Genomic DNA, 27,982 nt, shown 5'->3' with positions numbered 1-27,982 from the left:
AAGGAAACCATCAGAAACGTGTGAAAGTATTTAAGGAGATCCACAGCAGGATTGTTTATAGCACTGGATTCTTTTAATCGTGCAAAATTAGGGAGAACTTTAAAATCCAACAATTAGGGATATGGTTGAATAAAACTGACAGACCCGCACCATGCAGTGAGAAAAGTAAGAGGGTTGACAAAATATGAGGTTTTGCATAGGAAGAAAAGCATATTCAACTGCAGCCACATATGATCTCTGTGTAAAAAATATTTGTACACATCCGTAAGAAAAGGAAAAAGACTTAAGCAATGCTCCAGTGTTGGTTATCACCAAGGGTTAGGATTACAAGTGATCTTCACATTATCTATACATTTTGTGTCTTCTATGCTAAACACACTGATTCTCAGAGAATAAAAGTATTTTGAAATAGGGTTCTTTCTGCCGGACTTGCTAATCCATCGAGCTCAGAGCCCTCTACTACCCAAGTATGAAGCAGCCATCACAAATAAGATGTACGATCATTTCGGAACAAAATCGGTTTATTTGGATTTGGGACTCTGCGTTGTCCTGTCTCTGCTGCCTGACCTCCTCCTGCCACGACTCCTGGACCTGGAGGAACTCTGGCTCCGGCTGGCCCGGATGCGGCTGCCATCCCTTTTTCTTCCTCTACTGCGCGAACTGTGCCTCTCGCGACTCTTGGACAGGTGTTTGTGAGACTTCTTCCCCCGGTGGCTGCTTCTCCTTTTCCTGTCAGCTTCCCCATTTCTCTTGTAGGAATGCGACGGACTAGGGCTTCTCCGCCTCCTGGGCCTCCCGTAGTAGTCGTCGTGGTGGCCCATCCTCTCTCTCCTGTCTGAGCCCTTGCCAAATGAGGAGCCAGTCCGATCTGGAGACAGGTAGATGTCTCTGTTAGCCTCCCAAAACTCATTGTTGGGATTTCGGAACACGTGGAGAAAGTTGCAGTGTTTTCCTCTCGGACACTGTTGTATTTCAAATAAACCTGCAATGGCACAGTGAGGAAACAGCATTTACTGCTGGCACTTGATCCTTTTCAGAGGGTACACTGCCGATGTTTGGAGGTGATAGACCTATCTTCTCCTGCGTATGTGAAAGGGGCTTACAGGGGAGCTTGGGTGGTTGATCGGTTAAGCGTCTGATTCTTGGTCTCGACTCACGTCATGATCTCACGGTTCGTGGGATCGAGCCCCGCATGGGGCTCTGCACTGACAGCTCCGAGCCCGCTTGGGGTTCTCTCTCTTCCTCTCTCTCTCTCTCTCTCTCTGCTTCTCCCCTGCTCTGTCTCTCCATAAATAAATAAGAAAATAAAAGGGGCTTACATAAATTGATGGCATAGCTCTGGTTCCCAGAATTTCAAAAATATTCAAATGCTCTAACAAATGGCACTGTGAAAAGGTAACAAGCCAGAAGTTTTAATTAACCAGAGTCTCCTGTTCCCCGACTGCATGACAGTGTGCAGTGCAAGCGAACAAATGGTGACCACATCCTTTTTTTTTTAGGGTTGCACCATCCCACTGATGGACAGTGTAAATCCCTAACACTGAACACCCAGCCCTTCGGAGTCCCTGCCTTACACTTTAAGAAGATGGTAAACACTGGCCAAATGCTTTTAAATTTATACCAAGTGCTTGTAATATAAAAGATTCTTGTCAAAGGTAAAATCTATCTGAACGATTCAGAGATCCTCGTGAGGTTTTCAAACTTTTTTTTTTTCAATTGGTAAATTCCCCAAATATGGAAAACAGTGAAAAGTGAAATCCCTCCACACCACACGTTATAAACAAAAAGTCAGGATGGACCAGAGTCCTAAATGTAAGATGTGAAACCATATGACTCTTTGAAGAAAACATACAAGTAAAATCTTTGGGACACGGCTGAGCAATGGATTCTTCGATAGGACACGAAAAGCACAAGCAAAAAAAGAGAAAAAAACCAGATTAAATAGATTTCATCACAACTAAAACCTTTTGTGCTTTACAGGACATGATCAAAGTGAACAGGCAGCATAATGGGAGAACACATTTGCAAATCCTATATGCAATAAGGGGCTTGTCTGCAGAACAGATCAAGCCCTCTTACAACCCAGTAATAGAAAGTCAACCTAATTAACAAGGGGTGAAGTATCTAAATAGACATCTCCCCAAAGAAGTTCTACAAATGGCCAATAATGAGGACACACGAAAACTGCTCAATGTCATTAGTTACGAGGGAATATCACAAAGTGGTTATTTAAAAAACGTGAAACCGTCTCAATGTCACACCCAGAGGTACCTCACTGAAGTCACACTGGATTCCCAGGAACCGACAAAAATAACCACCTTTGGGGAAAAAACAGTTCCGTCTCTTGCAGCCCACAAGCTTTCAAATGTAAGACGGAAAAGTTGGGCTTTCCAAAGGAAGGAACTCTAAATTATCACACACACACACCCCCGCCTTCAATAAATGGTTTTTAAGTGACAGCATCCATTAAGACCACGCTGCCAAAGATAAAGAATTCGAAAATCATAGATTCTTTTTAATAGTAGGCTTTAAGCAGACAAGTGTAAAGCCAAGAAAGGGAAAGGGTAAGAGAAGCGCTCCCCTGAGGCACGGATCGCTCTATCTCTTTGCTCCCGGAATGGTTCAACAATAAAGAGTTTGGCCAAGCCCATGTGACAGAGACGAAACAATAATGAGGCCTTCAAAACTGCCAGCTGTTCAAAGGACAGACTCCTTCCTGGACGCGGCAGCCACACCGCGATGAGTCCGTCTGACCGAACGCACCCTCACCACACCCCACCATCATCGCTCTCCACTGCACAAACGCATGTCTTTCGAGCGAGGCAGGACATGTTATCATGTTTTAGGTGGCAAAGATGACAGGAGATTCGTTAGGGATAAAGACGGGGAAACAAACCAAGCTTGAGTGAGGGGAGTCCCTCTGACCGCCACGAGGAAGACGCGGCTTCCCACTGACACAACTCCCAGGCTTCCTCAAGTTTTAGAGCCCAGGACTGAGGACCAGAACACGGAGGTTCTAGCCTCCCACTCTGCCACCGAGACAATGGGACTTCAGTCACCTCATCCATAAAGTGACCCACAAGTCTATTACAGATCTAAAACGGGAGGGCCTTTATAGGACGACCTCTGCTCGTCCGGTGTGAGGCAAAAGCTATGTTTCACCCCTTTAAAAGACCGCTTTTTCCCTTAAGAATGCCCTCTTATACAACACTGGAACGAGTGGCGTAAAACCACCGTGCTGTATTTTACCACAAATTGCCATTTTCCACCGAGTCACCGGGCAGAATTCGCACTGGAGCTGCCGTCCCGCGTACCATCGCCCGTTAAACAGAGACAGGGCTGCTTGGCATTCTTCTTCCCTTTAAAAAACACACATTAAAGGGTGCATTTTACAGTAACTTTCTATTACGTAGATAAGCCCTACTGGTAATTAACCCTTCTAGTAGTTTATCATAGGACCACCAAGTCCACTGCTTTTACTCGAAGGAGTCCTCATGAGAGCATTCAAGCCCCTGACGCTCACAATCTATTCAGGAACACTTCATACTAACCCTCTTGAGAGGTTCTGATGAATGGCCACCGGCCGGAGGCAAAGCTGCTTAAACCAAAGATCCGACCATTCAAAACGCAAACTGTCGGAGCCTCTCCTTTCTCAGCTAGGACTGCTAGTTTTCTTATCACAATGGTTAATTTAACCCATTAGCCATGGCATGGCCCAAACCAACAGCAAGACAGGCAGAAATGATACACGATTGCTTTCTCAGTGGGCCAAATGCACGGAGATTACTTGGGGCTGCAATTTCTGGCTCTTTCACTGTATACTTTGCTGTTCTCTATTCTAGATCCCCCTTTCCAGTTTGTATTTTAATTATTAAAACTATGTAAGTAAAAAATAACCATTGCAAAAGACTCAAAACTATGTTAAGTGTACAACGGATAAAATACAAATGCATTTTCAAATCCCTTCTATATAGATTTCTATATTAGCTCTTGATATTTACATTTTTAAAAATACCATGCATATGAAAGCGATATATTTAGTGGAAGAACCCCAGATGGCAACATAATCACAACACTATACCATGACAAAACGTGAAGATGTTTATGTTCCAAATACTTACGATTGGTACTGAACATACACATTGCCTCTCAGGTGAGGTTCCAAGTTGCAGCTGACCTAAGGAGCAATGAAAAATTTGATTTAAAAAAATGGAGGAAGGGGCACCTGGGTGGCTCAGTTGGCCAAGCGTCCGACTCTTGGTTTCTGCTCGGGTCACGATCTCACGGCTTGTGGGTTCAGGCCCCACGTTGGGCTCCATGCTGACAGTGCAGAGCCTCCTTGGGGTTCGCTCTTTCCTTCTCTCTGCTTCTCCCCACCCGTGCTCTCTCACTCTCAAAATAAATAAAACTTAAAAAAAAATCTTATGAAGAAAAATGAAGGAAAAGAACCCCCCCCCCACCTCCCAGATCATCACAGGCATCTTGTCCAGAGTAACACTACCAAAAGTAGTTATCATTTGAAGATTCCAAAACCCAGATACGATACCACTCACAGGTCTATTTAAGGCATGCTTCAGCACACAGCAGTGTTGCAGGCCCCAATTATTTGATCCCTGTTGATTTAGATTCATTTTTCATAGATGTGGAATGCTTCACACATACATAAAAATATAGAGAACAAAAATCAACCCATACATACACCACCCAGATTCAACACTAAGGCTTTCTATTTTTGACTAAGAATGTTTAAATATGCAAAACATGAAAGACCCAGTTGAAACCCCTTCTGCCTATTTTCCCTCCCCCATCACACGGAAGAGCACTAGCCTGAGGCTGGCGTATCCTTCACATTCCAAATGGAAACACACACACATAGCTATATGCACACAGACAGGCATATACACATATATGCATGCCATAAAATACACAGGTATATTATGTATAGACAGGTCTATTATGAATACATGGGGGTATTTTTTGTGAATATATGGGTATATTTATGTTTACATATGCAAAGAAACTTGTATATGTATTGACAAATAATGTATAGTATTGCTTTGTACATTTAAAATTTTACAAAAATAGCATATATTTTACATTCTTTTTTCAAGGTATCATCACATAAACATGACTCATTTTAACTATATGCTGGATAGATCAAATTTTCAAATTTATTTAGCTACTCCTTTAAATGATAAATATCCAAGGTGCTTCCAATTTTTCATCAGCAAACAGTGCTGCAATCGGCATCCCTGAACGTGTCTCCGTGGGTAGGATCTCTCTGGTATGCATAATTAGAAGTGCTGTCCCAGTTATACGTACCTTCCACTTCACTAAGTATTGACAAAGTGCTCTCTGAAGTGGTTTTGCTGATGGACACTTCCTCACCCAGTCTTAGTATTAACAGAATTTATAACTTTTCACCTGATAGGTGTGAATAATCTCATTTAATATGCACTGTTCTATTACTAGTCAGGTTGAACATTTGATCATTTGCCTTCAAAAATGACAAATCTGGACACACAGATCAATGGAATGAAAGCTCAAAAATATACCCACGATTATATGGTCAATTAATTTTCAACAAAGGAGGCAAGAATATGCAATGGGAAAAAGTCTCTTTTATAAATGGTGCTGTGAAAACATGCAAAGGAATGAAACCGGACCACTTTCTCACACCATACACAAAAATAAACTCAAAATGGATGAAGGACCTAAATGTGAGACCTGAAACCATAAAAATCCTAGAAGACAGCACAGGCAGTAATGTCTCTGACATCAGCCAAAACAACATTTTTCGAGATAAGTCTCCTGAGGCAAGGGAAACAAAAGCAAAAATAAACTATTGGGACTTCATCAAAATAAAAAGTTTCTACACAGCAAAGGTAACAATCAATAAAACTAATAAAAGGCAACCTATGGAATGGGAGAAGATATTTGTGAATGTCATATCCAATAAAGGGTTAGTATCCAACATATATAAAGAACTTATACAACTCAACACCCAAAAAACAAATAATCCAAGTAAAAATGGGAAGGCAGGGGCACCTGGGTAGCTCAGTCAGTTAAGTGTCCGACTCTTGGTATCAGCTCAGGTTGTGATCCCACAGTTGTAGCTTCAAGCCCTGCATCGGGCTCCATGCTCAGTGTGGAACCTGCTTGGGATTCTTTCTCTCCCCCTCTCTCTGCCCTCCTCTGCTCGTGGCTCTCTCTCTCAAAAATAGATACTAAACCTTTTTAAAAATAATAAAAATGGGAAGACATGGCGGCACCTGGGTGGCTCAGTAGGTTAAGCATCTGACTCTTGGTTTTGGCTCAGGTCAAGATCTCATGGGTTTGTGAGATGGAGCCCTGTGTCAGGCTCTGCACTGACAGTGTGGAGCCTGCTTGGGATTCTCTCTCTCCTCTCTCTACCCCTCCCCTGCTGTTTTCTCTCTCTCTCTCTCTCTGTCTCAAAAATAAACATTTAAAAAAAAATGGGAAGACACTAACAGACATTTCTCCAAAGACATCCAGATGGCCAACAGACACACGAAAAGCAGCTCAACATCACTATCAGGAAGTGCAAATAAACACCACAATAAGATACCACCTCAAACCCCGTCAGAATGGCTAAATTCAAAAAGACAAGAAACAACAAGTGCTGGCAAGTATGCAGAGAAAAAAGAACCATTGTGTACCGTTGGTAGGAATGCAAACTGGTGCAGCCACTGTGGAAGACAGTATGGAGGTTCAAAAAATTAAAAATAGAATCACCATATGATCCAGTAAAAGTACTACTGGCTATTTACCCACAGAAAATGAAAACACTAATTTAAAAGGACACATCCACCTTTATGTTTATAGCAACGTTATTTACAATAGCCAAATTATGGAAACAACCCAAGTGTCCACTGAAGGGATAAAGAAGACGTGGTAATATACAATGGAATGTCCTTCAGCCATAAAAAGAATGAAATGTTGCCATTTGCAACAACATGGATAGAGCTAGAGAGTAGAATGCTAAGCGAAGTAAGTCAGAGAAAGACAAAGACCATGATTTCACCCATATATACAATTTTAAAAAATAAAGGAAAAAAAAAGGAAACTGAAAAACTAGAGAACAGATAGTTACCAGAGGGGAGGTGGGGTGAGGAGGGAAGGGGGATGGGTGAAATGGGGGAAGGGGATTAAGAGTATACTTATCTTGACAAGCACTGAAAAATATACAGAATTTTGGAATCACTATATTGTACACCTGAAACTAACACTGTATGTTAACTATGGTGAAATTAAAATAAACTTAAATTAAAAAAATAGGACTTGTTTTTTTATTTAATGGTATAAGAAGGTCCTCAAATATTGGTACAAATGTTTAGCTTTTATTTTCAAAATGAACCTACATTGTTACAAATTTGTTCTAGAGTATTTTTATTAGAGTATCCACAAAGAGGCAGATCCATAATGATAGCTTCTAACCCCTTCCTTAGGAGGAGGACTAAAAGGCCTGGGGAGGCCATGTCAGTTACACCAGCAACTTTAGAGATCATTTAATCCAGTGGCTCCCAAGGACCCATTAATTTTCCATGATAAATTCAATATTTTGGAAATTTTCTTACCAAACACCTTTCCATTTAGAACTTCCAATGTGATTAGCATGAGCTTAGCCAATAAAATTCTAAACCAGAAAAAAAACCACGCCATGGCTAGCGGGTGCAGCCCATTAGAACGAATGGTGGGGTCCCCACTAAGCAGGTGGAAGTTTTGAAAGCAGCCGCACCACTGACTTCACAGAAGCAGTATAACGTAGGCCCACAGGTGGTCCCACAGATCAGAACGCACTGATGTAGTCAAAGTCCCTCCCCTTCGGGATGAGGCAGAGGCAGGAAGAGGTAAAATGACACGCTCAAAAGCCCAGAGCTACTCAAAGCACGCAGACTCCTCCCTCGGTCGCGCTGCTAACGTGCTACTGTGCCGTGTGGGGCTGGCCCTTCCACTCTCGTGTTCACTGCCTGTGTCGAGAAGCGGTGTGAAGACTGGAAGGAAGGTGCACGCCACAGAAATAAAACATAAAGGGGGAAGAGAAATTTTAAAATAATTTTTTTTTAATTTTGCACTCAGTGGACAGAAGTATAGCTTTGGCTTCCGTGAGTGCTGCTGGTGCTTAGCAATTGCTCTGTTCCCTGGCTATTACACCTTGCCCCTGGTCAGTGCCAATGAACAGGGGGAAAAAACAGAATTTTATTCCTTTTTTTTCCCCTCCAAATTATGGGACGTTTTCCCCACCCTAACACAGCAAAATCATTCAGGTTCGGATCTGATCAAATCACAGATGAGGTAGGAGGCCATGCTATGCTAGGATTCAATTCCTGGGTCCTGAGAGCAGCAGCTATTGACCTCTGCCTTTATTCTTGCCTTAAGGAATGTTCTCAAATAACTATCTGTGACCCGAAAGGCTCTTTTTTTTCCACCCAGGATGCTGCACCACAAGCCATGATTTGGAGAACACCGTGTTCAGTATTGAGAGTATTGAATGAACAAAAACAATGTCAAAAAAAGGAATCAAGGTTTCTTTTCTAGGGTAGCTCCAGAAGACCGAATAGGTTCCTAGGATGGAGACTGCAAGCAGGCACCATCAACAAAACGCAACAAATTCAGTAAGTGGTGTTCCACTGTATACACTGCGGCTCTAGGTGAGATCCACTACAGTTGGAAGGGAGGGGGTGCATCCTCTGTCATACACAGCCTCTAAATGAATGCCGGGATGGTTATGTGCAGGACCTTATGCTGAGAGTTCATAGGCTGGGAAAGAGTTGGACTATAAAGGTACTATGAATAGATGAGAGATCCTTCCATCCATCTAGACCCTGGAATCCAGGAAATAGCACACTAGTACACAGGACTTCATGCAGTCCTCTACTGCACAGACACCGACGCAGGGGGGAGGCCAAGGAAATCACATTTGAGTGCCTGGGTGCCCACCAGTGGACTAGGCGCTGTACCATCACACACACCCAACCCAGGCAGGGAGCCTACACCCTAGCACTCATGTCCTACGGGGCACTTTGGTGGGAGGTGAGCAGTCCCCTCCTTCATGTGCATTGTGCACGCCCACCTTGAACTGGATCACTTTCCCAACGTTCTTGAACTCGGGAAGCACGTCATCATAGAAGTCCAGGAACTGCTGGTAGGTTTCCTCTTCACTGTACTCTAGGCTTGCATCAGGGTCATAGTCGTCCCTTCTGCACTGCTCCATCCCAAATGTCGTAAACATGCTTTTAATCAGAAGTGTGGGACTCGAGGATGGGAAATTGTGTTTACGTGAGCACCTGCATACGAAAGGGAGACTTAAATGCAGCAGTCCAATAGTTACAGTATCAAAAGCTCACTTTAAACTTTGGGATAGAGACCCAAATAACTTGGTTGTTTCCACTTACTTGCAAGATAATAAGCCCTATCCAGATGTCCAATTTCAACACCTAAACTGTTCTAAGACTGACCAATATACTTGCTTTCATGAAGATGTAAAGTTGGGAATTATTTCCAAGTTCATATGCCATTCAGCTGCCTTTTGGTGATGCTCACAAAGCCTCCTACATGTAAAAGTGCAGGAAAAAAAAGGTCCACTGCCATGACAGATTGTGGTGACAGCACGAAGATACCGGATGTGGAACTCAGGAGGAAGGTGAGAACAATACGATCCTGGTTCCATACAATCTTCAACTAACTCCATGCTTAGAGAATATAATCTAAGAGTTTCGAGCTAACGGAATACTTCAATTTCACATGTGTATAGCATTTCATGGTTTCTGTGGCATTTTTATATTTATTCCTCTGATCCTTGCAACCCATTAGGACAGTCAGGGCCAGTATTTTCCCCACTTTGCAAAGAGGGAAGCTGAGGCCTAGAGAAGCATACTTATCCAAGTCACATGGCTGGTAAGAGAGGATTCAAGAGATCTGAGTTCACCTGTCTAATGCCTGTTCATTATATGGTGTGATGAATGCAATTAGTTTTCATGTAATGAAGAGGGTAACCATTATGAAGAACATTTTTCTTTTCACAGTTTAAACTGAATCATGTTATACCTGAATATTTTAAGTCTTTTATATGAGTTTACTTTATTTACTTCCTTCTCCAAAAATGAGGGGCAAAAAATGTAGTTCACGGTTCTAAATCATCAAATTTTCCTGATTAGATTTCTATTAAAAAATTGGTTGAGGCAAAATTTTCAAGAAAAAAAAAATCCCCACAACTTAGGAAGAAAAAAAGCTGAAGAAAAAGGCAAGTGTTAGAAAAATCAATGGCCTTGAAATGCCTAAATGTTGAACTCCTACTCACTTTCCACATCTGTAATACATCTGTGCACCGAGAGAGACAACGCATACAAAGTGCCTCCCATACATCATACCCAGTACAGAGATGCACAGTGTCCATTAATGTGAAATGTACAAAGGACCCTCCTATATAGATTCAGTTAGAAACCTTGTGATGAGATCCATCTTCCCAAGTACAGCTACCAGCAATACAGAGAGTGAAACCTCAACCTGACTACAAGTGTTGGTGGTGAATCAGAATTTTCCAAGTACGAAGCACATACAGACTTCAACAAGAAACCAAGTTAACAAGGTTAAAATTCTGCTCATGGGATTATTACATCTGAATGAACTTGGCTCTAATTCCCAGGGTGTCAAATGAGCATTTGAGTTTTGGAACAGAGCCAAAGTCCCTGTCTAGGGAAAATCCCCACTTGGCCTGGAGACAGTCCATACAATCGGAGTTCATTCGGGGCCAGCCCTAAAGCGCCTACTGAGAAGTCCTCTCAGACAAGAGAGATCTGGGAAGGCAATCTAAAGGTGTGGTACCAAACCTGTGTGACTCCCAGAATCACTGGAAGGAACGGAGATTTCTCAGGTTCTGTTCCAGACCATCTGTTAAGAGCTCAGGGTGGGAAACCCATATTTTCACAGTAACTCTCCCCACCTGATACTGAAGGTCAGCCATGTTTGCGAAGCCATGGTTTAGGCTTATCATGCAGTTAGTTGAGTAGAGAGTAAGATTGCCACAAAATCACATAATAAGACATTACCCTAGCCCAAGGTCGGCCCGTGAACCATATGGTCTCCAGATGCCCCCTCAGGTATAGCCAACTGACTACACCTCTTTTTCTCTTCCTGAGGGGGCACTCAAGGTCCTCACTACCTTTGTCCTCCACAGAACCAAGTTACATCCTGAAATCAGGCTGCAACCATTTATTGAAGGTCTCTGTAAGAAACATTTTTGGCAGGGGCACCTGGGTGGTTCAGTCAGTTAAGTGTCCAACTTCGGCCCGGGTCATGATCTCACAGTTTGTGAGTTCGAGCCGCACATCGGGCGCTGTGCTGACAAGTCAGAGCCTGGAGCCTGGTTCCAATTCTGTGTCTCCCTCTCTCTCTGCCTCTCCCCCACTCATGCTCTCTCTTTCTCTCAAAAATAAACACGAAAAAAAAATTAAAAAAAAAAAAGAAACATTTTTGGGAAAATTTTGTAAGCAGCTGTTAATAAAACATCTATCAAAGTGTCCATCTCCTTACTCCAGGTCTTTACGCAGTATTCCATGGGAGAAACATGTAGAATCTGATGCCTGGAAAATCTCTGTCTTTCCGGAGATACCACTCATTCTTCCTTTTTGGTAAGAACTAAGTGAGCCATTATCTGCCCAGGCTATGTTACAATCCAGGGCCAAATGTACCGCCCATTCACAATAGGTCACTTTCTCCTCCCTTCCTTGTTCTCCATTTCTCTGGGTAAACTTAGTGCAGTAGATTACGAGTCCTCTTTAAATCACTCCTGGAAATCAGTGAATTATAAATATTCTGATAAATAAGTTTTACTTTTCATCAGCAATTATGTTTTCAGGAGGAAAAAAAATAGAACTCCCCTCAAAGCTGTGACTCCAAGAAGTATCAATTCCAGAAAGGTTCCAGAATTGAACTGTGTACTAATTACGAAAACAAAACCACCGAAAAAATGCTTAGGTTATGGAAGTGTCTGTCTGATAATGGGACAAGCCTCAACAGCAAAGAACGGTTGTGTGAGTCTGGAGCAAGTCACCGCAGCCCTCTGTCGAAGAGGAACAGCTTCATTGTCTGAAGGGATGGCGCTGGATTTCAAAATTGCTCATTGCATAGAATCTGATTTCACAATTCATCACTGGAACGATGAAAGTACCCAAATGTTCCCAATTTCACGTGCCAAGGAAAATACTAAGAAATGTTCACAAACTAATCTGATCACTGCCAATTATCTCCTTGAAACGATTCTCAGGGCAGGGTTTTGAGAGCCTGACAGTCCGCTCTCCTTTCGGCAAACAAGTACTGCTGGCTGACTGCCTGAAATCATTTAGGCCATCTCCCCTTCTCTCATTTCTGCCCATCGAAAGGAGAATTTAGAATCACATGAGCACAGTCTTCAAATTCAAGGAAATGCTAGAGATACATCATAAACGAGAAGTCCTTCAGCTAGAAAACTTTAAACGCAATCTGGTTCGGCTACCCACACAAATGTGAATGTGTATCGAGGCTCAACAGGTCTCTTTGGTGGGGGGTGTTTAACATCAATTATGACTATTTCTTGATGAAATTAAGTAAATTTCAGGAAACACTTCTGAAGGTACAAAGGGGAATAAAGTCTCTTCTCCTTTCCCTAGTTCCCAGTTCCTCAAGAGGATGCTTCCAGTACTGACCGCATCCTGTGAGCCCTTTCACAGATACTGTAGGTTTACACAAGCCCAGCTCTAAATTGTAAATGGAGCTACGCGTCCTATGTTAGTGGCTCTCAATCCCAGGGCGCATGAGAAATGTCTGAGGGCCTTTCAACAGTAAGGCTGCCCAAGTCTCACAGATTTACTCAACTTAAGGTAGGACACAAACTTTTTAAAGCTTTCTAGAGGATTCTAACGTGCACCTGGATTGAGAACCATTGCTCTTAAAAAATGTAAAAGGGCATGAGGGCTTAAATGAGAAATGAAAAATAAAAAATAAGAGAAAGTTCATATTTTCAAAGAAGGAAATGAAACTCATGGCATGGATAATTTTATGAATCAAGTGAGCAACAACATAAAGTTTTCTCATTAAATACATATGAATTTGCTTATTCATATCCCTTTTGGGATTAACAGGACACTAAGAAATGATTAGATCTCTTCTGCCGAATACTTAGTAATGATCAGATTTTTGTCTTGGATAGATTAATTCACCATTATGAATTATTTATCTACTTTGAGTTGTTCATTCATAAATAAGCCAAATTATAAAAATCATCAACGCCTGGCATATACCATTTAAATGTCTGCTAAATGAATGAAGACACTGACACTTAGTTCTCCACATGAATGTCCTGTTTCAAAAACACTGAGCCACAAGAGGCGGAACTGAGTGTCTCAGAGAATGAGGGCAACCAGAACACAATGAAAGTAGCAGCAAACACTCAAGACAGTGTTTGCCATGTGCCCACCACGGTCCTCTGTGCTCTCCCCGCATGCGCTCCTCGCAGCCTCACAACTGCCTCCCTTGGAAGGGAGATATACCATTTTTAATCCCCATTTTAGAAATGAGGAAGCTAAGGCACAGAAAGTTTAAGTAACTTTCTCTCTCTTTTTTTTTTTTTTCTTAAGTAACTTTCTCAAAGTGACAGCTGCTGAAGTCAGTTTCTGCACCCAGGGTCTGTTCCTCCGTCAGAACAGACAGACTGAGAATGGAGAATTACAATACTTTTCCTCACTCCCTCCGGTCCTGTCTTTCACAGATAGCCCTCTGGGCATGCCAATTTTTTAAATTTAAATTTTAAACTTTCATTAATTAACATTATTTTTTTGAGGCATGCCAATTTTTTAAAGCCTCTTTTGCGCACAGTGTCGGCCATTCAAAAAAAGAAAGCCAAGCTACTCCAGCGTATTGAGCTACATCATTTCCCCCATCCAAACCACCCCACGCAGACCCATGCAAGCACAGGAAGAGAATGAGAAGCAAAAGGTCTTCGTGAAGCCGTGGAAGGAGGGCAAAGGAAGCCCGGTCAGAGAATCAGCCTGAGCCCGCCCAGGGAACGGGTACAGGAGGAACAGCGGGCTGCAGAAGTGGCAAGAATGCAGCAGGTACCTGATTGCAAACATGTCAAACTCAAGCCTGTGATGCTCCCAAAAAGAGAACTGAAAACCCTCGACATTTCAATTCACGATAAAGCAAAATTAGTTACCTATCTCCAAATCTGCACGCTCCTGTTTTACTGTAGAATGGACAATTAGCTCGGTCTTTCTCCATTATCCGTAAGTCCGTCGGTGGTTCTGGGTTTTGCCATGTGGCACCATTTTCCAACTGTTGAAAATAACCATGACTTTACTGGTGGTGTAAAAATCCACAAATAACTCAATGTTTCAAACATATCCAAATATTTTGGCCAACAATAAAAAATCGAGTTAAGAATATATACACTTGGGTCATAATACACAATTGAGACTTCACAAACAACTGTCTGGAGACACGCACTGGGTGTTTGTTGGCTCCCACTCACTGCCCACAGCGGGCATCACTGTGACTACCAGGAGCAGTCGCCAAGGTTTGCCTGCTGCCCATCCATTCTGAACAGGGTCAAAGGACTTGTCAGGGAGCCACCCCTGAGGGAATGTTACGCTGCGCTGTAGCAAATTAAACCGTCTATTTTGGGGAAACAGCATGTCATGTTGCTCACACACACTTTAAGGACTATAAATAAGCAACATCCACAGGGCTGATTTGATACCATTTGCTTTTGTTTGTCAGGAAACTCCTGCCGTTGTTGTCACTTCCGTAAAAAAGTCACAGAGCCACAAAAGAGATTCCAATATTCAGACATGACCTAAATAGCTTACCACAAAATTAACATTACTAGAACTGTTTTTATAGAAATGTTCACTAGTTTCGAATTCTGAATGGAAGGTTTAAAAATACCTCGTTTTCAGCCTGCTCCAGCATCTTCTGCACAGCTTCCTACAAATGGTGCAAACACAGGACTAATGAAAACGTGCAAGTCAGGAAAGTCACGTCTGGTTTCTCTGGTTAAGAATCTCAAGTGTAACAATTAAAAAAAAAAAAAACAACAACCAACAACAAAAACAAACCACACACACAAAAGGCTTCAGGTTCTAGTTTGTTCTCTTCTAGCACAGATCTTCTGAAAAGCCTTCAAAGTACATATGGCTGAGAATGTTTATTCAAATAGGGCATTGAACAGCTCACATGGCAAAACAGTCTTATAAGTTTCAGTAATAGTACCATTTAGCATATTTACTCATATATACCATATTCTAGCTTTTAAGATGAGTGATCTAGTATTAGTGAATATTACAAAATGTAATGCTCAGGTGAAACGTCATCACCACTTAAGAGAGGTTAAATCATGACATGAACAGTAGTAATTCGGGTTGATGACAAAATCTCAAAGTTTTTGGTAAGGCAAAGGAAATCCTGCAATATGCCAGTCAATTCTGAGCTCACTGTCACTTAAACACATTTTAAAATCTTCTTGACAGACCTCTCTTCCCCAGCCCCTGAGAGCATGACCTAGAAGACTCATCCGTCTGGCTGCTGGAGAACTCTACCTAGCCACGTGGGGTGCTGGCTTAGTGTGCCCACGGGCACAGCTCTAGCTCTTTCCTATCCCCATCCACCTGGCTGCCCCACACCTGGTAACTGGTGCTGCCATTTGCTGGCTTGTTCCGCCTAACAGCCTAAAAAGTAGAACTGGAATGCCTCTCCTTCTTCCCCTCCCTGTCCACTCAATCTACAAGCTGGAGTCCCAGTGACTCTGCCTCCACACACCCCAAATCTGTGTGATTGATACGAATCTGATATGAAGCACTCCCCTTGTTCAAACCACCGTCATGTCCGATCTGGAACAGACTGTCTAATCGGTCACTCTATATCCACTCTTGCCTCCTTGGGTCACTGCTCCCTGCTCCCCAGCCCCCCTTCTTTACACAAGGCATCCCATCTGTTGGGATGCCTGGGTGGCTCAGTCGGTTGAGCGTCCGACTTCGGCTCAGGTCATGATCTTGCGCTCCGTGAGTTTGAGCCCCGCATCCGGCTCTGTGCTGACAGCTCAGAGCCTGGAGCCTGTTTCAGATTCTGTGTCTCCCTCTCTCTCTGACTCTCCCCCAGTTCATGCTCTGTCTCTCTCTGTCTCAAAAATAAATAAACGTTAAAAAATTTTTTTTTAATAAAAAAAATGATCTGTTAAGGGTACAGATATAAATTAAATGAAGTCAAACCCTGCTTAAAAACCGTGCAATGGCTTCCCATGACACTTAACATAAAACCCAAACTCCTCCTCCCAATCCAGGAGGCCTTACATGATCTGACCCTGCCTACGTTCCTGACCTCCTCCCTAGCCCCCACCACTCTCTCCTTTGTTCTCTAAGATTTCAGACACCCTGACATTTTTTCAGCTCCGTGCTCAGGTTCTTCCCTCTGCCTGGATCCCTTCTCCCAAGATCTCTGCATTCAGCTCAAACATCGGCTCCTTAGACAAGTCTTCCTTGATGAGGGCAATCTAAAAAAGTACATTCCGACCTAATCACTATTACATGACTCTGCTTTCTTTCTTTGTAGCACTTACCATTATCTCAAAGCACTTAAAATTATTTTTTGCTTACTTATTACCTAGTTCCCCCATCTAAAACACTCGGGGAGAGCAAGGACTGTCTTTTTCACCATTCTACCTCCATCTACTAGAAAAGTACCGAGCATACAGCAGAAACACAGATTGCATATCTCTTTATACATGTTTAGAACCTACTTCATTCTACCTGCCTTTCCGTAATGTCGCACCAGGCTTTTTTTCAAACAAAAGCCTTAGTTTTTTTTTTTATAAGAAGCCTTAGCTTTTATCTGATGCCAGAAAGACCTCAATTGAGAATATTCTACGGTTAAAATGGGAATCGATTACTCTGTAAAATAATGACAAGCTCCCAACTGTTTTCCTGCCCCCTAAAAACCTAGCATGGTCTCATCTGTAACGCAGCTCTCAAATAAGGGTGTTAAAAATCTGCACTGCAATTAACTGAAGGCCTGAGACAAAAAACAAAGTTCACGGAGGCTGCTTCTACCCTATCACAACTAGGACAAACAAATCCATTTTTCTCCATGATAAGGTGAGTACCCATTTTTATGCTATTCAAACTTGGGAATATGATGGAAAAGATACATCCTGATGAGTCAGTCAAGGAATGATGAGCTGTGGGATCTTGGAAATAAATACACAGCATTAAGGAACAGCAGCAAAACACATCAAAGCAATCTTTAAAACATCCTGGAAGATATATACATAGACCTCATACATTTCTTTCTTTAATGAGTGACTACGTGTTACCTACAATGACCTTGATAGCCAAGTTGGAAAGGGAGTCAATATTTAGCAACAAAAAATATTTCCTAATTCCTCAATATGTGAGTTTGTGATTTCTTTCAACCAATTCATTCTTGCTGACATGCCATAAGCAGCTAAGTGTCTTATTTACTAAATAAGTGTGGAAACCATACAAAATATTCTCTGAATGAGTCAACCCATATACAACAGAAGCTCAGAAAAACACTTTGGTGTGAATGTGAAGAGCCAGAGCAAAAAAAAAAAAAACAAAAAAACAACACTTGCACTAGAGTGATACAAAGTATAAAGCAGGGGCCAGATGCTTGTTTTTAGAAATAGTTTTACTGGAACACAGCCACAACCATTTATTTATATATTATCTCTGGCTGTTTTCATGGCGCACCAACAGAGTTGGATATTTGCAAGAGAGACCATACAAACTACAAAACCTAAAATATTTACTCTCTGGCCTTTACAGAAAAAGTGTGCCAATCCCTGGTATAAAGGGGAAGATGGGTAGTTGCAGGAAAACGTTAATTTAAGGTATCTGCCATTGCAAAGACCCAAAGCAGAGCATCATAAGGCAACTCTAGTGTGTATCTATACAAAACAGGCCTCTTGCTAACCAGGAAAACAAAGTCCAAACCCTGATATGCCTATAGCTTATTCCTCAGCCCCAGCCCAGCCCAGATCTGCGCACTGAGAGGATACGCAGTGCATTTATCCTCCTGTGACAGGAATCACCTCTCTTTCTCTCTTCTCCTGTAGCTTCTGCTCCTCCTCTTCTCTCTCTTTTCTCTGCTGCTCTTCCCATTCTTCCTTTAACTTTCTCTTTACAGAAAAAAAGAAAAGGAAAGGTAATTCTTCTCACACACTTTTTAAAAACATGTAACGTATGGGGAAGATAAAGTAAAAGCTTTACCACTGGTAAAATGGATAATATCTATTCTTTTAAGTTCAAAACCCGTAACTCTTAATTAGAGTTATTTGGTTAACTAGTTAGCTGGTTATCTGATGAATACCATACCTCTTGTTCTTCCTGTCGTTTTCGAGCTGCCTCCTCCTTTTCTTTCTTTATTCTGAATTCTTCTTGTGCTTTCTGCTCCCGAAGCAACCATGCCTCATGTAATTTTTGCCTATCAATGTAATGATGCAATCAAACAAAAGAAATGAGCATTAATCTACAAATACACCCAATGATAGCAAAATGATGAAGCTATCAAGAAAGATATTTTCCAGAAAGCAGGTAAGTGGAAAGTAAGAGGAACAGAAGATATGAGTAGCTATCTTGGAAAAGCACTGCATCTCAGTAGCTCTTTTCCTAGAGGGTGACAGCTGAAAATCACTACGTGTACATTTGATACCTGTGACATCTTTTACATAGAACGATGACGCTACAACTTTCCCTTTAGGTTGACCATTGTGATGTTTAGGTGTCAATAAAGATGCCAAGTTTCGAAGCACCATCTAGCTTTTCCTGTTCCGAGGGTCCTATCCTTTCTCTTCTATGTGTTTTGCAAGTAGTGATGGAAGACCGCAGCACCATGAAAACCTGCCATCTGCTGCCATAGATCTTTGATGGCTAGTCTAGACAGTTAAGACACTCCTGTGGCTTGCCCCAAGCACCTACACTGCTCGAAGAAGGGAAATAAAACTATACCTGATCTTGTCTTTAAAATAAAGCTACAGGCTTTAAGATGACAAGGAGTTATAAAAGTAAATGAGCAGGTGTCTAGTTTATTTTTGAAAATGGCCAATTATAAAGAGTGATGTTATCTTAAAATGGCAAGCGTCTCAGACATCCAATAGCACAAGGTTCTAATTGAAAGATAGGTTACATTTCAAAAGTGCAAAAGTCAAGCAGGTGTCTATCTATGTATTTATTTACTTATTTTTAATTTTTATTTTGGAGAGAGGGAGAGAGAGACAAAGCATAAGCAGGGGAGGATCAGAAAGAGAGGGAGACACAGAATCTGAAGCAGGCTCCAGGATGTGAGCTGTCAGCACAGAGCCTGACGCAGGGCTCGAACCCACGAACCATGAGATCATGGCCTGAGCCGAAGTGGGACACTTAACCAACTGAGCCACCCAGGTGCCCCATGGTGTTTAGAACCTAGATTGCCATTTTGCCACTGAATTTGTAAAAGAGAAGTGAAATATGAGAAAGGAGTTAAATAAGGTTTTATGTCTAGTCTGGGGAACCTATTCACAGTATCAAATACCCTACGGGAAAATAGATTTCATTTCCAAGCACAGATGGTAGGAACACATCTTTTACCCATGGTAAAGATGGGCACACCGCATACATCAACATTCCGGTGCACACTGTAGGTTACATATAGATGTTTCAGTGTGTAGGACTCTAATTTATGAATCTTTTGAGGAATATATTAATTGTATGCCAACCAAAAAAACAAAGTGCATATAAATCTAAGACCTCAAAAGAGTAAAATGGCAAAACTTTACAGTTTAGCAACTTGAATACAGTGTTGAGAACTAGGACTGCAGAGCTCTGGTCACTTAAGTACATCAAGTCCCTGCCCCGGGAAGCCTGGAGCAGATTCTAGCACGGCTTGCCGCAGTGGAAGGCTTGTCCTTAGACTGACCCCCAGAAACCCCACCCCCACCCCCGCGAAAATGCCTGCCTGAGAAAGCTCAACACTGCCAGGAAAATGGAGCATTTGCTGTAGCCAACACAGGATGATCGGCCCTTGCCCTCCCTTAGAGCATTTACTAAAAAGGGCTTATGATTGTGAATAGGTCTCTCTCCAGGACCCGAGAGCCATTCGCTGGACATACAGTCTTTAAGAAGGAGAAGGCCTCTGTGTCCCAGCCTCTGTGAGAGGACAGACTCCTGAATTCTCTGCCTGCCTGCTGACAAACGCAGCTGGCCCGGTCACATTTACACTGACTGACCCTTTGTACTTCTTCACCTCTTGAATTCTCCTGGGCCCCTATACTCCTCCCGCTCTCTCCCTTTAAAAGGTGCAAATCTCCCCTGCACAAATCAGAATGGAGCTCAGCTCTTTCCCCTACAGTCAGGAGAAACGGGACACAATCTGTTCTCACCACTTTCAAGCCTGCCCGTGTTATTCTCTGATGCTATACATCTGCGTTAAGGCAGTACATAAAGCCATACGGTACTGCCAGAGAATTAGTTCTCTTGTTTTTCAACAACACGGTATCATGCAACTTGTACAGGAACCAAAAAACACCAAAGTAACACAAATATCTGTTTATGTGATTTAAAAGCAGCGCCTCAAATAAATGGGAAAACAAAAAAGTGACTTCCCTATATCATACCATGTATATCCTCTTCATCGTAAGAGGAATCTAAAACAAGCAGAGTTATTACAGCACCGCCCATCTGCTAACATGATGGTAAGCATATACACCTGCCGACTCATTCCGTCGCCCTAATTCTATGAGGTGGGTACTATGATTGATTTTATTTCCATTTTATCTCCAGATTTAAGATGAGGAAATTGAAGTTAGAGAGATAAGCAACTGGAACACAGCAAGTAAGTGGCAGGGCCACGGCTGCAATGCAGCTCTGGCTGAATCGACTCCATGGCCTGCATCACCACTGTATTTTCTCTTGGCATTTTGCTGATTGCACCTATTTATGTGCTTAGGTGGAAAACAGGAACAAACTACATGCAAAGAAGCAACATTCCCTACTAAACACATATAGCTAGAGGGTGTCTATAAAGTTTTCTACTCCTTTTAAAAAACGTTTACTTTTTATTGTGGCAAAATATATGTACCATAAAATTTAGGATTTTAACCATTTTTAAGTGTATGGTTGAACAGCATTAAGTACATGCACATTATTCTGCACCACTTGGGAAAAAAAAAACAAACTACCCCCTGAAAAATATTGAGGAGAAAATAGAATATGTTCATCATCTTGGGATGGAGTAGGCCTTTTACAGTCCAGACACCAAGGCCAGATATCACGATGAAAGTTGAGGACGTGAAAATCAAACTATGGTGAGTAATGCCATAAGCCAAGTTAGGACTGATGACAAATGAGAAAAACATATATCATACATATGACAGATAAAGGATCAATATCTTTTTTAAAATTTTTCTTTACTTTTTTTTTTAAATTTATTTATGTTGAGAGAGAGAGAGAGCGCGCGCGCACGAGGAGCAGAGAGAGGCAGGGAGAGAGAATGCCAAACTCTGCACTGTCAGCACAGAACCCAATGCGGGGCTCGAACTCATGAACTGTGAGATCATGACCTGAGCCAAGAGTCAGACGCTCAACCAACCGAGCCACCCAGGCGCCCCAACGATTAATAGTAATAATACTGCTTACACCACAAACTTTAAAAACATGTATCCCAAAAAAGAAAGGTGCAAGACTTAATCTAAAATAGGTAATAAAATATATTAAAAAGTACACAGGCTTACTAATTAAGAAATGTATATTTGAAACAATGAAATACAACTTTTACGACAGGAGGTTTAAAAATAGATGCCTAGTGTGAGTGAAGGTATGGGGAAATGGGCACCTCGATTCACAGCTTGAAGGGCTGCATAATGGGATGCCCTTTCTACCCAACCACCTACATTTTACATGTACTTATCCTTTGATCCCAACAATTCCGTTTCTAGGCATTTTCCTGAGTAAAAAACAGGACAATTACCAACGATACATAAGCGTGGATACTCATGGCAACTTTTTACTGAATTATAAAAAATACCTAAGTATAAATTAATAAATAATAGGAAATTCATAGTAAATAATAAGTGAACGTTATTTAATAGCAAATAACCTAAACGTCCATCAGTAGAGAACTATAAATTATGAATAAAGAATTATGCCACATTCAAACAATGGACACTATGTTGCCACTGAAACTGTTGAATCGGGTATGTGAATCAACACTGAAATATAGGTCCTGGGGCGCCTGGGTGGCTCAGTTGGTTAAGTGTCCAACTTCAGCTCAGGTCATGATCTCGAAGTCCATGAGTCTGAGCCCTGCTTTGGGCTCTGTGCTGACAGCTTGGAGCCTGCTTCAGATTCTGGGTCTCCTCTCTCTGCCCCTCCCTGCTCATGCTGTCTCTCTCAAAAATGACTAAACATTAAAAAAAAAAATTTGAAATATAGGTCCTATATATTATGCAAAAAAAGCAATTTAAAAAATGCATAAATATCCTCCCATTATAGAAATAAACATGTATAGTACATTTACACGCTTAAATTTTTTTTTTTTTAGAGAGAGAGAGAGAGAGCACAAGTAGGGGAGACAGAGGAAGAGAGACAGTGAATCTTAAGCAGACTGCACACTCAGTGCAGAGCTCAAAATGGGCCATTTTTTTAATTGAAAAAAAAATTTGTTTTTTAACGTTTATTCATTTTTGAGAGCCAGAGCATGAGTGGGGGAGGGGCAGAGACAGAGGGAGACACAGAATCCAAAGCAGGCTCCAGGCTCTGGGCTGTCAGCACAGAGCCCGGTGCATGGCTCAAACCCACGGACCACGAGATCATGACTTAAGCCGAAGTCAGACACTTAACTGAATGAGCCATTCAGGTGCTCCCCCGACCCCCACTTACATTTTTAATGGTGGCTATCTTTGGGTGTGCTGATTTCATTGAAGCCCTTTCACTTTTTTACACTTATTTCAATTTCTCTTTCAAAAACATTTATAAATTAGCAAAAATAGTGAAAAATACTTCCATTTAAGAAAAATGAGAACATCTAACTTTAGTCTGTCAAGTAGAGATTTAAATAGTTTATCCAAGGTATTTTATAAGACCTATGCTGTATAAGATATTATAAAGACCTGTACTAGTTCATAAAGACTTATAAAATTCAAATAAAACAACTGGGTTCATGAGGAAGTGCTCCGATCACTGCTGACCTCTCTATCTCCAACAGCATCTCTTCTTCTAGGTGTTGTTCTTCAATAAAAGCATCCTCCTCCTCCTTCTGTGAGAGTCCTAAGGGAATTTAAATGTTTTATTAAACGATCTGAATATTGTAAAACCTTGGTCAATGATTCAGAAAGAAAAAAGAAAAAAGATAAAAGCTAATCTTTACAATTATGGTACGAACCTGTTTTTAAAGCCTTCTAATAATAAAGGGTCTAACAATAAAGGCTTCAACCAAATGTGTAATAATTTTGATACCCAAAAAGAACAATAATGGTAGATAACACATTAAATTTAAAAAATTAATTGATGCTTCCATCGTCATACTCAAAAAGGAGGTGGGGTGTGAGAAGGAACATTCATTTTTACAGAAAAACGGCAACGAAAAAAATGTAGAAAGGCCGTCATTTTTGCAACCCCTACTTAAGAACTATTTAGACAAAAATGGTAGAAACATTGGATGAAAGCTTGTTGGCAAGAAATTTATTTACCCCACCTCAAAACATGAGCGCACGGACGAGTACTAATTCCAAAGGGGGAATACCCTTTGCCATGGAGCCATCTGATTGGTGACACTTTGACCGCTCCTAGCGTTACTAAGAGCAAAACAATGTGACATCACAGGCCCTCTGAGGTGTGCAATGACAGGTATACAGCATCGGCTTTGTAGTACTTGTCACAAGGAGTATAACCGTAAGCTAATCAGAAGATAGGCTAATCCAGAAGTCTGGGTGTTCCACCAGACAACTACTGTGGGCTTTGCACAATAATCAGTCTTGGTTTGGGAAAGTTCCAGTATGGCCTATATATCACAACTGAGGTATTGTTCCTTTACTTGGCTACAAGTTTGATATTGTGGTCTTTATTCTTAGGAGATGCAGGATGAAGTATTTAGGGATGAGAAGTCATGATATCTGCAAATGACATGCAAAGAGTTCAGAAAAAAATGTGTACATATGTATCCATATATATCAAGAGAAAGTAAGGCAAATTGTTAACAATTGGGAGATTTAGATGAAGGGTTCGTGGATGTTTATTGCACCATTTTTTCAACTTTCTGTACACTGGACCATTTCAAAATAAGAATGTAGGAAAATATTTTTAATATAGTAAAAACTTTTATCCTTTCCTAGTCATAATTTAAATTTGAGAAAAAAGGAAGAAAACTGAAGTGATCCTAAGGAAATATAACAGAAGATCTCAGACTTAAAGGAAAAAGATTTTGTATCTGCCACATATATGTTGAGTACAGGTCTAATCAAAGGCACACCCAGTCCTAGATAATTTACTTAAGCGACTAAACATTATTATTTCAGCACCTGAAATTAAAATAGGTAAAAATAAAAAAAAAATTAGGGTAAATCCTAACTCACACAGAATAAAATCTAATTATTCAGATCATTAAATGATCTAATTTACAGAGAGGGCCTTCCAAAGAACCTGGCAATGGGGCTATGATTGATTGACTTACAGAGGTATTCCCATAGAGTAGACATTGCCCGGGCACAGATGATGCTCAAAAACATGTTGCCTGACTCACTCAACCCCTCCATCCTCTCAAAATCAAGCTCATACTCCTCAGAGGTGATCACTAACAGTACGAGGTATAGCATTTGCTCTATACGTACAACCAAATATATGTAAGGATATATATAAGTATAGTATATCTAACCGTATTATACATATAACCGTACATATTGGAATCAGACAACTTGCTTTTTATTCTTAATGTCACCTTGGTTTCTGAGAAGGCAGCTCATTTCAGGCTATTTCAAGTAGAACTGGATGCTAAAGAGGCTTCTTGTAAATGAGCGGTCAATATTCCAGAAATTTCTACCACTCAGTTTCCAACCCACTCTTACAGAATATCTCTTCTAGCTTACTGGGTATTGTTTGCCCATCTGACATGTGCTACAATTAATAGCAGTGTTTGGTAGGTCACACTATTCATGAAGCACCACTAAGAATTAGGAGTTGGAGTGGGCCAAAGTTGGGGCAGTAGTCCAAAGACAAGTGCTTAGTCTTGGATGTGCCATTAGCTATACAATCCTGACCAAACCAGTGACTGCATCCTTCAACTGACTGAACTGCCAAGGGACATGACCAGCTTGCTTCTCCACAAAGGCTCACTCTGAAAGCACTTTGCAAAGTCAAAAGGGGGGGGGGGGGGATCAATACAATACAAACAGGTCTAGGATTTAAAACAGGGAAGATTAACAAGTTAAAAAAAAAAAGTTATGTTGGAAGAAAACAGGTTAAGTACACAAAGTACTGTAGCTGAGATGTTAAGGGGAATGAGGGTGGGGCAGACACCAAGGACATCAATAACTGCAACCTGCCCGGTTTTTTCTTTTTATCCCTGAAGCTTTATCCTGTGTTTAGTGGTTCAGTGTCGAATGAGTAAAAGAGAGACACTAACACAGGCCCCAGGTAAACACACCACTCTTCCCATTTTAAATATTCCAAGTATTGCTACTAAAATAATTACCGGGCAACTCCAAGAGTAAATGAAATGTCTATAACTATGTTTCCCAAGGCCAGAGAATCTTGGTTACTTGAGGCCATTGCGGTGGACTGCAAGAAGTGTCTAGATACATTTGTGCAATGTATCCAAATATCAAACCATTACATTGTATCCATAAAACTACTGCAGTGAGGACTACAACTCAAAAGAGAGAGAGAGAGAGAGAGAGAGAGAGAGAGAGAGAGAGAGAGAGAGAGAATTGTCTGAATAATCGGGGGTGGCAACCCTAACACAGTACTGTGTTGCTTCAGTGCTTCCATCAGCCTCTATAATGACTATGTAACTTTTAAAACTGCGTTAGTACTAATTTCATTGTATTAAGCAGGGAGGTTTAATATATAAATGTTAGATTCTGCCATGTGAAGGACAAATGACACCACAGCCAGTACAGACGAAGGTGCCACAGTATTTTAATAGGAATAAAAAAAAAAACGCTAAATAACCACAGGGCAACACTAGCAGTGGCATTCCAAACTGCAATCAGTACGATAATCATGCTTGTAAGCTTGCTTCACATCATCCCTAACATTACATTCACGTAGATTTGAATTTTACTGGATGTGTAATTTCACTTGGTTTGGTAATCTGTAAAGACATTGTTTTCTGGTCAGAGTTTCGTATCCAGTTTTGCGCTCAGATACATTTAAATGACAACAATAATCGGAGCCCACAAAGGGTCTCTTGTGTTACTCGAGAAACGGTGAGGAAACTTGTGCAAAAGGTCTAAACCCCTCGAGCCCTGCTGGTTTTACAAAGGGAAACATTCACCGAATACTTACTATGTGCAAGGGCTGTGCTAGCTGCTGTAATTCATGATGCCTGCACCTGTAATACCGGATACTTCATAAATACTTACACACGACCAGGGGCGATTCACCATGTCCTGTCCCCCCTCTTTTTAGTACGTTAACAGCGTTTCGGAAGTGGGTCTAACCTAACGGCACCCGGGAGGCAGGGGCCGCAGTAATTTTTCAGCGCGTACAATACTTGGCTTCCTTCTGGCACGGGGGCTTCAAGTCAGGACGGGAGCGGAGACAGCAATTTCTGACACACAAAACGGGCTGGGGAAATTACCTGAATCTCTCAATCGAGCGAGTTCCTGCCGCCGTTTCTTTCGTTTCTCCTTCTTCAGGGCGGCTCTGAACTTTTTGTGACTGGAAGATTGAGACACGCACACGCCAGCATCACTTGACCGCACCTGCGGCGCTGCCGGAGCTTTCCGCTCCCCCCCCCCCCCACTTCCCCTCACCGCCCACCCGCTCCGCGCGCCGTCTCCCCGGCGCCCAGTACAGGAAATCGCTCGGGTGCCCGGGAGTGAAATCTTGCCTCCCGTGTTTTAATCACACAACACGGATTTACTCTCGCCTCGCCGTTCCACAAGCAGACGGCAGGTCTTTTCCATCCCGCCCCCCGGTCCCCTCCTCACCTCCCTGAACCCACACACGCCGGTGACAGCCTGGGGCGCGCCCGAGGAAGTGCTCGAGCGGCCACGGTGGCTCTTGCCTGGCCCAGCTCCCTTCTCCCTCCTGCCTACGCATCCTCCATGTCCAGCCTCGGCCAGCTCCGTCCCCTCTTCTCATCAGTTCATCTGTCACAGCCCAGCCTACCTCGGTTTCTCCGGAAACATCATCTTCCCGGGCGCCGCCATGTTGTCAGGGCAGCCACGCCCCTACGAGCTGGCCGGAAGAGGCCGGCTGACAAGAAAGGGAGCGGCCGCGCGCAGGCGCAGGTACCGCGGGGCGTCCCGGGGGAACAAAGACGCATGGCGCGTGGGGGTTCTGATAGGCTGCTGGTGTTCCGAAACCGCACAAGTGAACGTCTCCTTCCCGAAAATTCCTACCCCTCCCTGAAAGTAATTCTTCCCTCCTAGCGTTTCCCCGGGAATATCACTACCTCTACCCACACCACACTGGTGTGTCTTGTGGCTAGGACGTTAAAGTTACACTTGTCTCTCTTGTCCTCATCGTCACACGAAACCTCGTTCCAGACACACTGTATCGCCTAGCTTCCCAGTCCGACTTTCAGGCACCGCCTTCTTCTGCGGTCCCACCTATCAGTCCCTCAGACGAAGCGCCAGATTCCGCCCTCTGCCATTCACACCTGCCACCTCTGTAGGGAAAAGCAACACCTGGGCCGCCAAGGCGTCATCTTTGCTCCCAAGGAATGTGCACTCTAGAGACGAAGAAGGACCAAATACAAAGATAATATGGTACAG

General features: G+C 42.2%; 1 protein-coding gene across 1 annotated transcript; it reads right to left on the bottom strand.

Moving 5' to 3' along the window:
- Nucleotides 1-51: 51 nt before the first annotated feature.
- Nucleotides 52-27,468, bottom strand: ZRSR2 (zinc finger CCCH-type, RNA binding motif and serine/arginine rich 2). The gene is made up of 11 exons (XM_047075938.1): nt 27,375-27,468; nt 26,842-26,921; nt 23,234-23,312; nt 18,387-18,495; nt 18,104-18,190; nt 14,944-14,982; nt 14,213-14,331; nt 9,095-9,308; nt 4,122-4,177; nt 3,250-3,359; nt 52-982 (listed from the first exon to the last, which is right to left on the bottom strand). Exons 1-11 carry the CDS (start codon nt 27,413-27,415, stop codon nt 522-524), a joined length of 1,395 nt encoding a protein of 464 aa, XP_046931894.1. The 5' UTR covers nt 27,416-27,468; the 3' UTR covers nt 52-521.
- Between the last annotated feature and the right edge of the window lie 514 nt (nt 27,469-27,982).

Source organism: Lynx rufus, unplaced genomic scaffold (assembly GCF_022079265.1).
Source record: "Lynx rufus isolate CCGP_SWC_20201006 ecotype Redwood Valley unplaced genomic scaffold, mLynRuf1.p SCAF_14, whole genome shotgun sequence".
Taxonomy (NCBI): Eukaryota; Metazoa; Chordata; class Mammalia; order Carnivora; family Felidae; genus Lynx; species Lynx rufus.
Note: the sequence above shows the minus strand (reverse complement) of the source record. Positions and strands in the feature narration are given on the sequence as shown.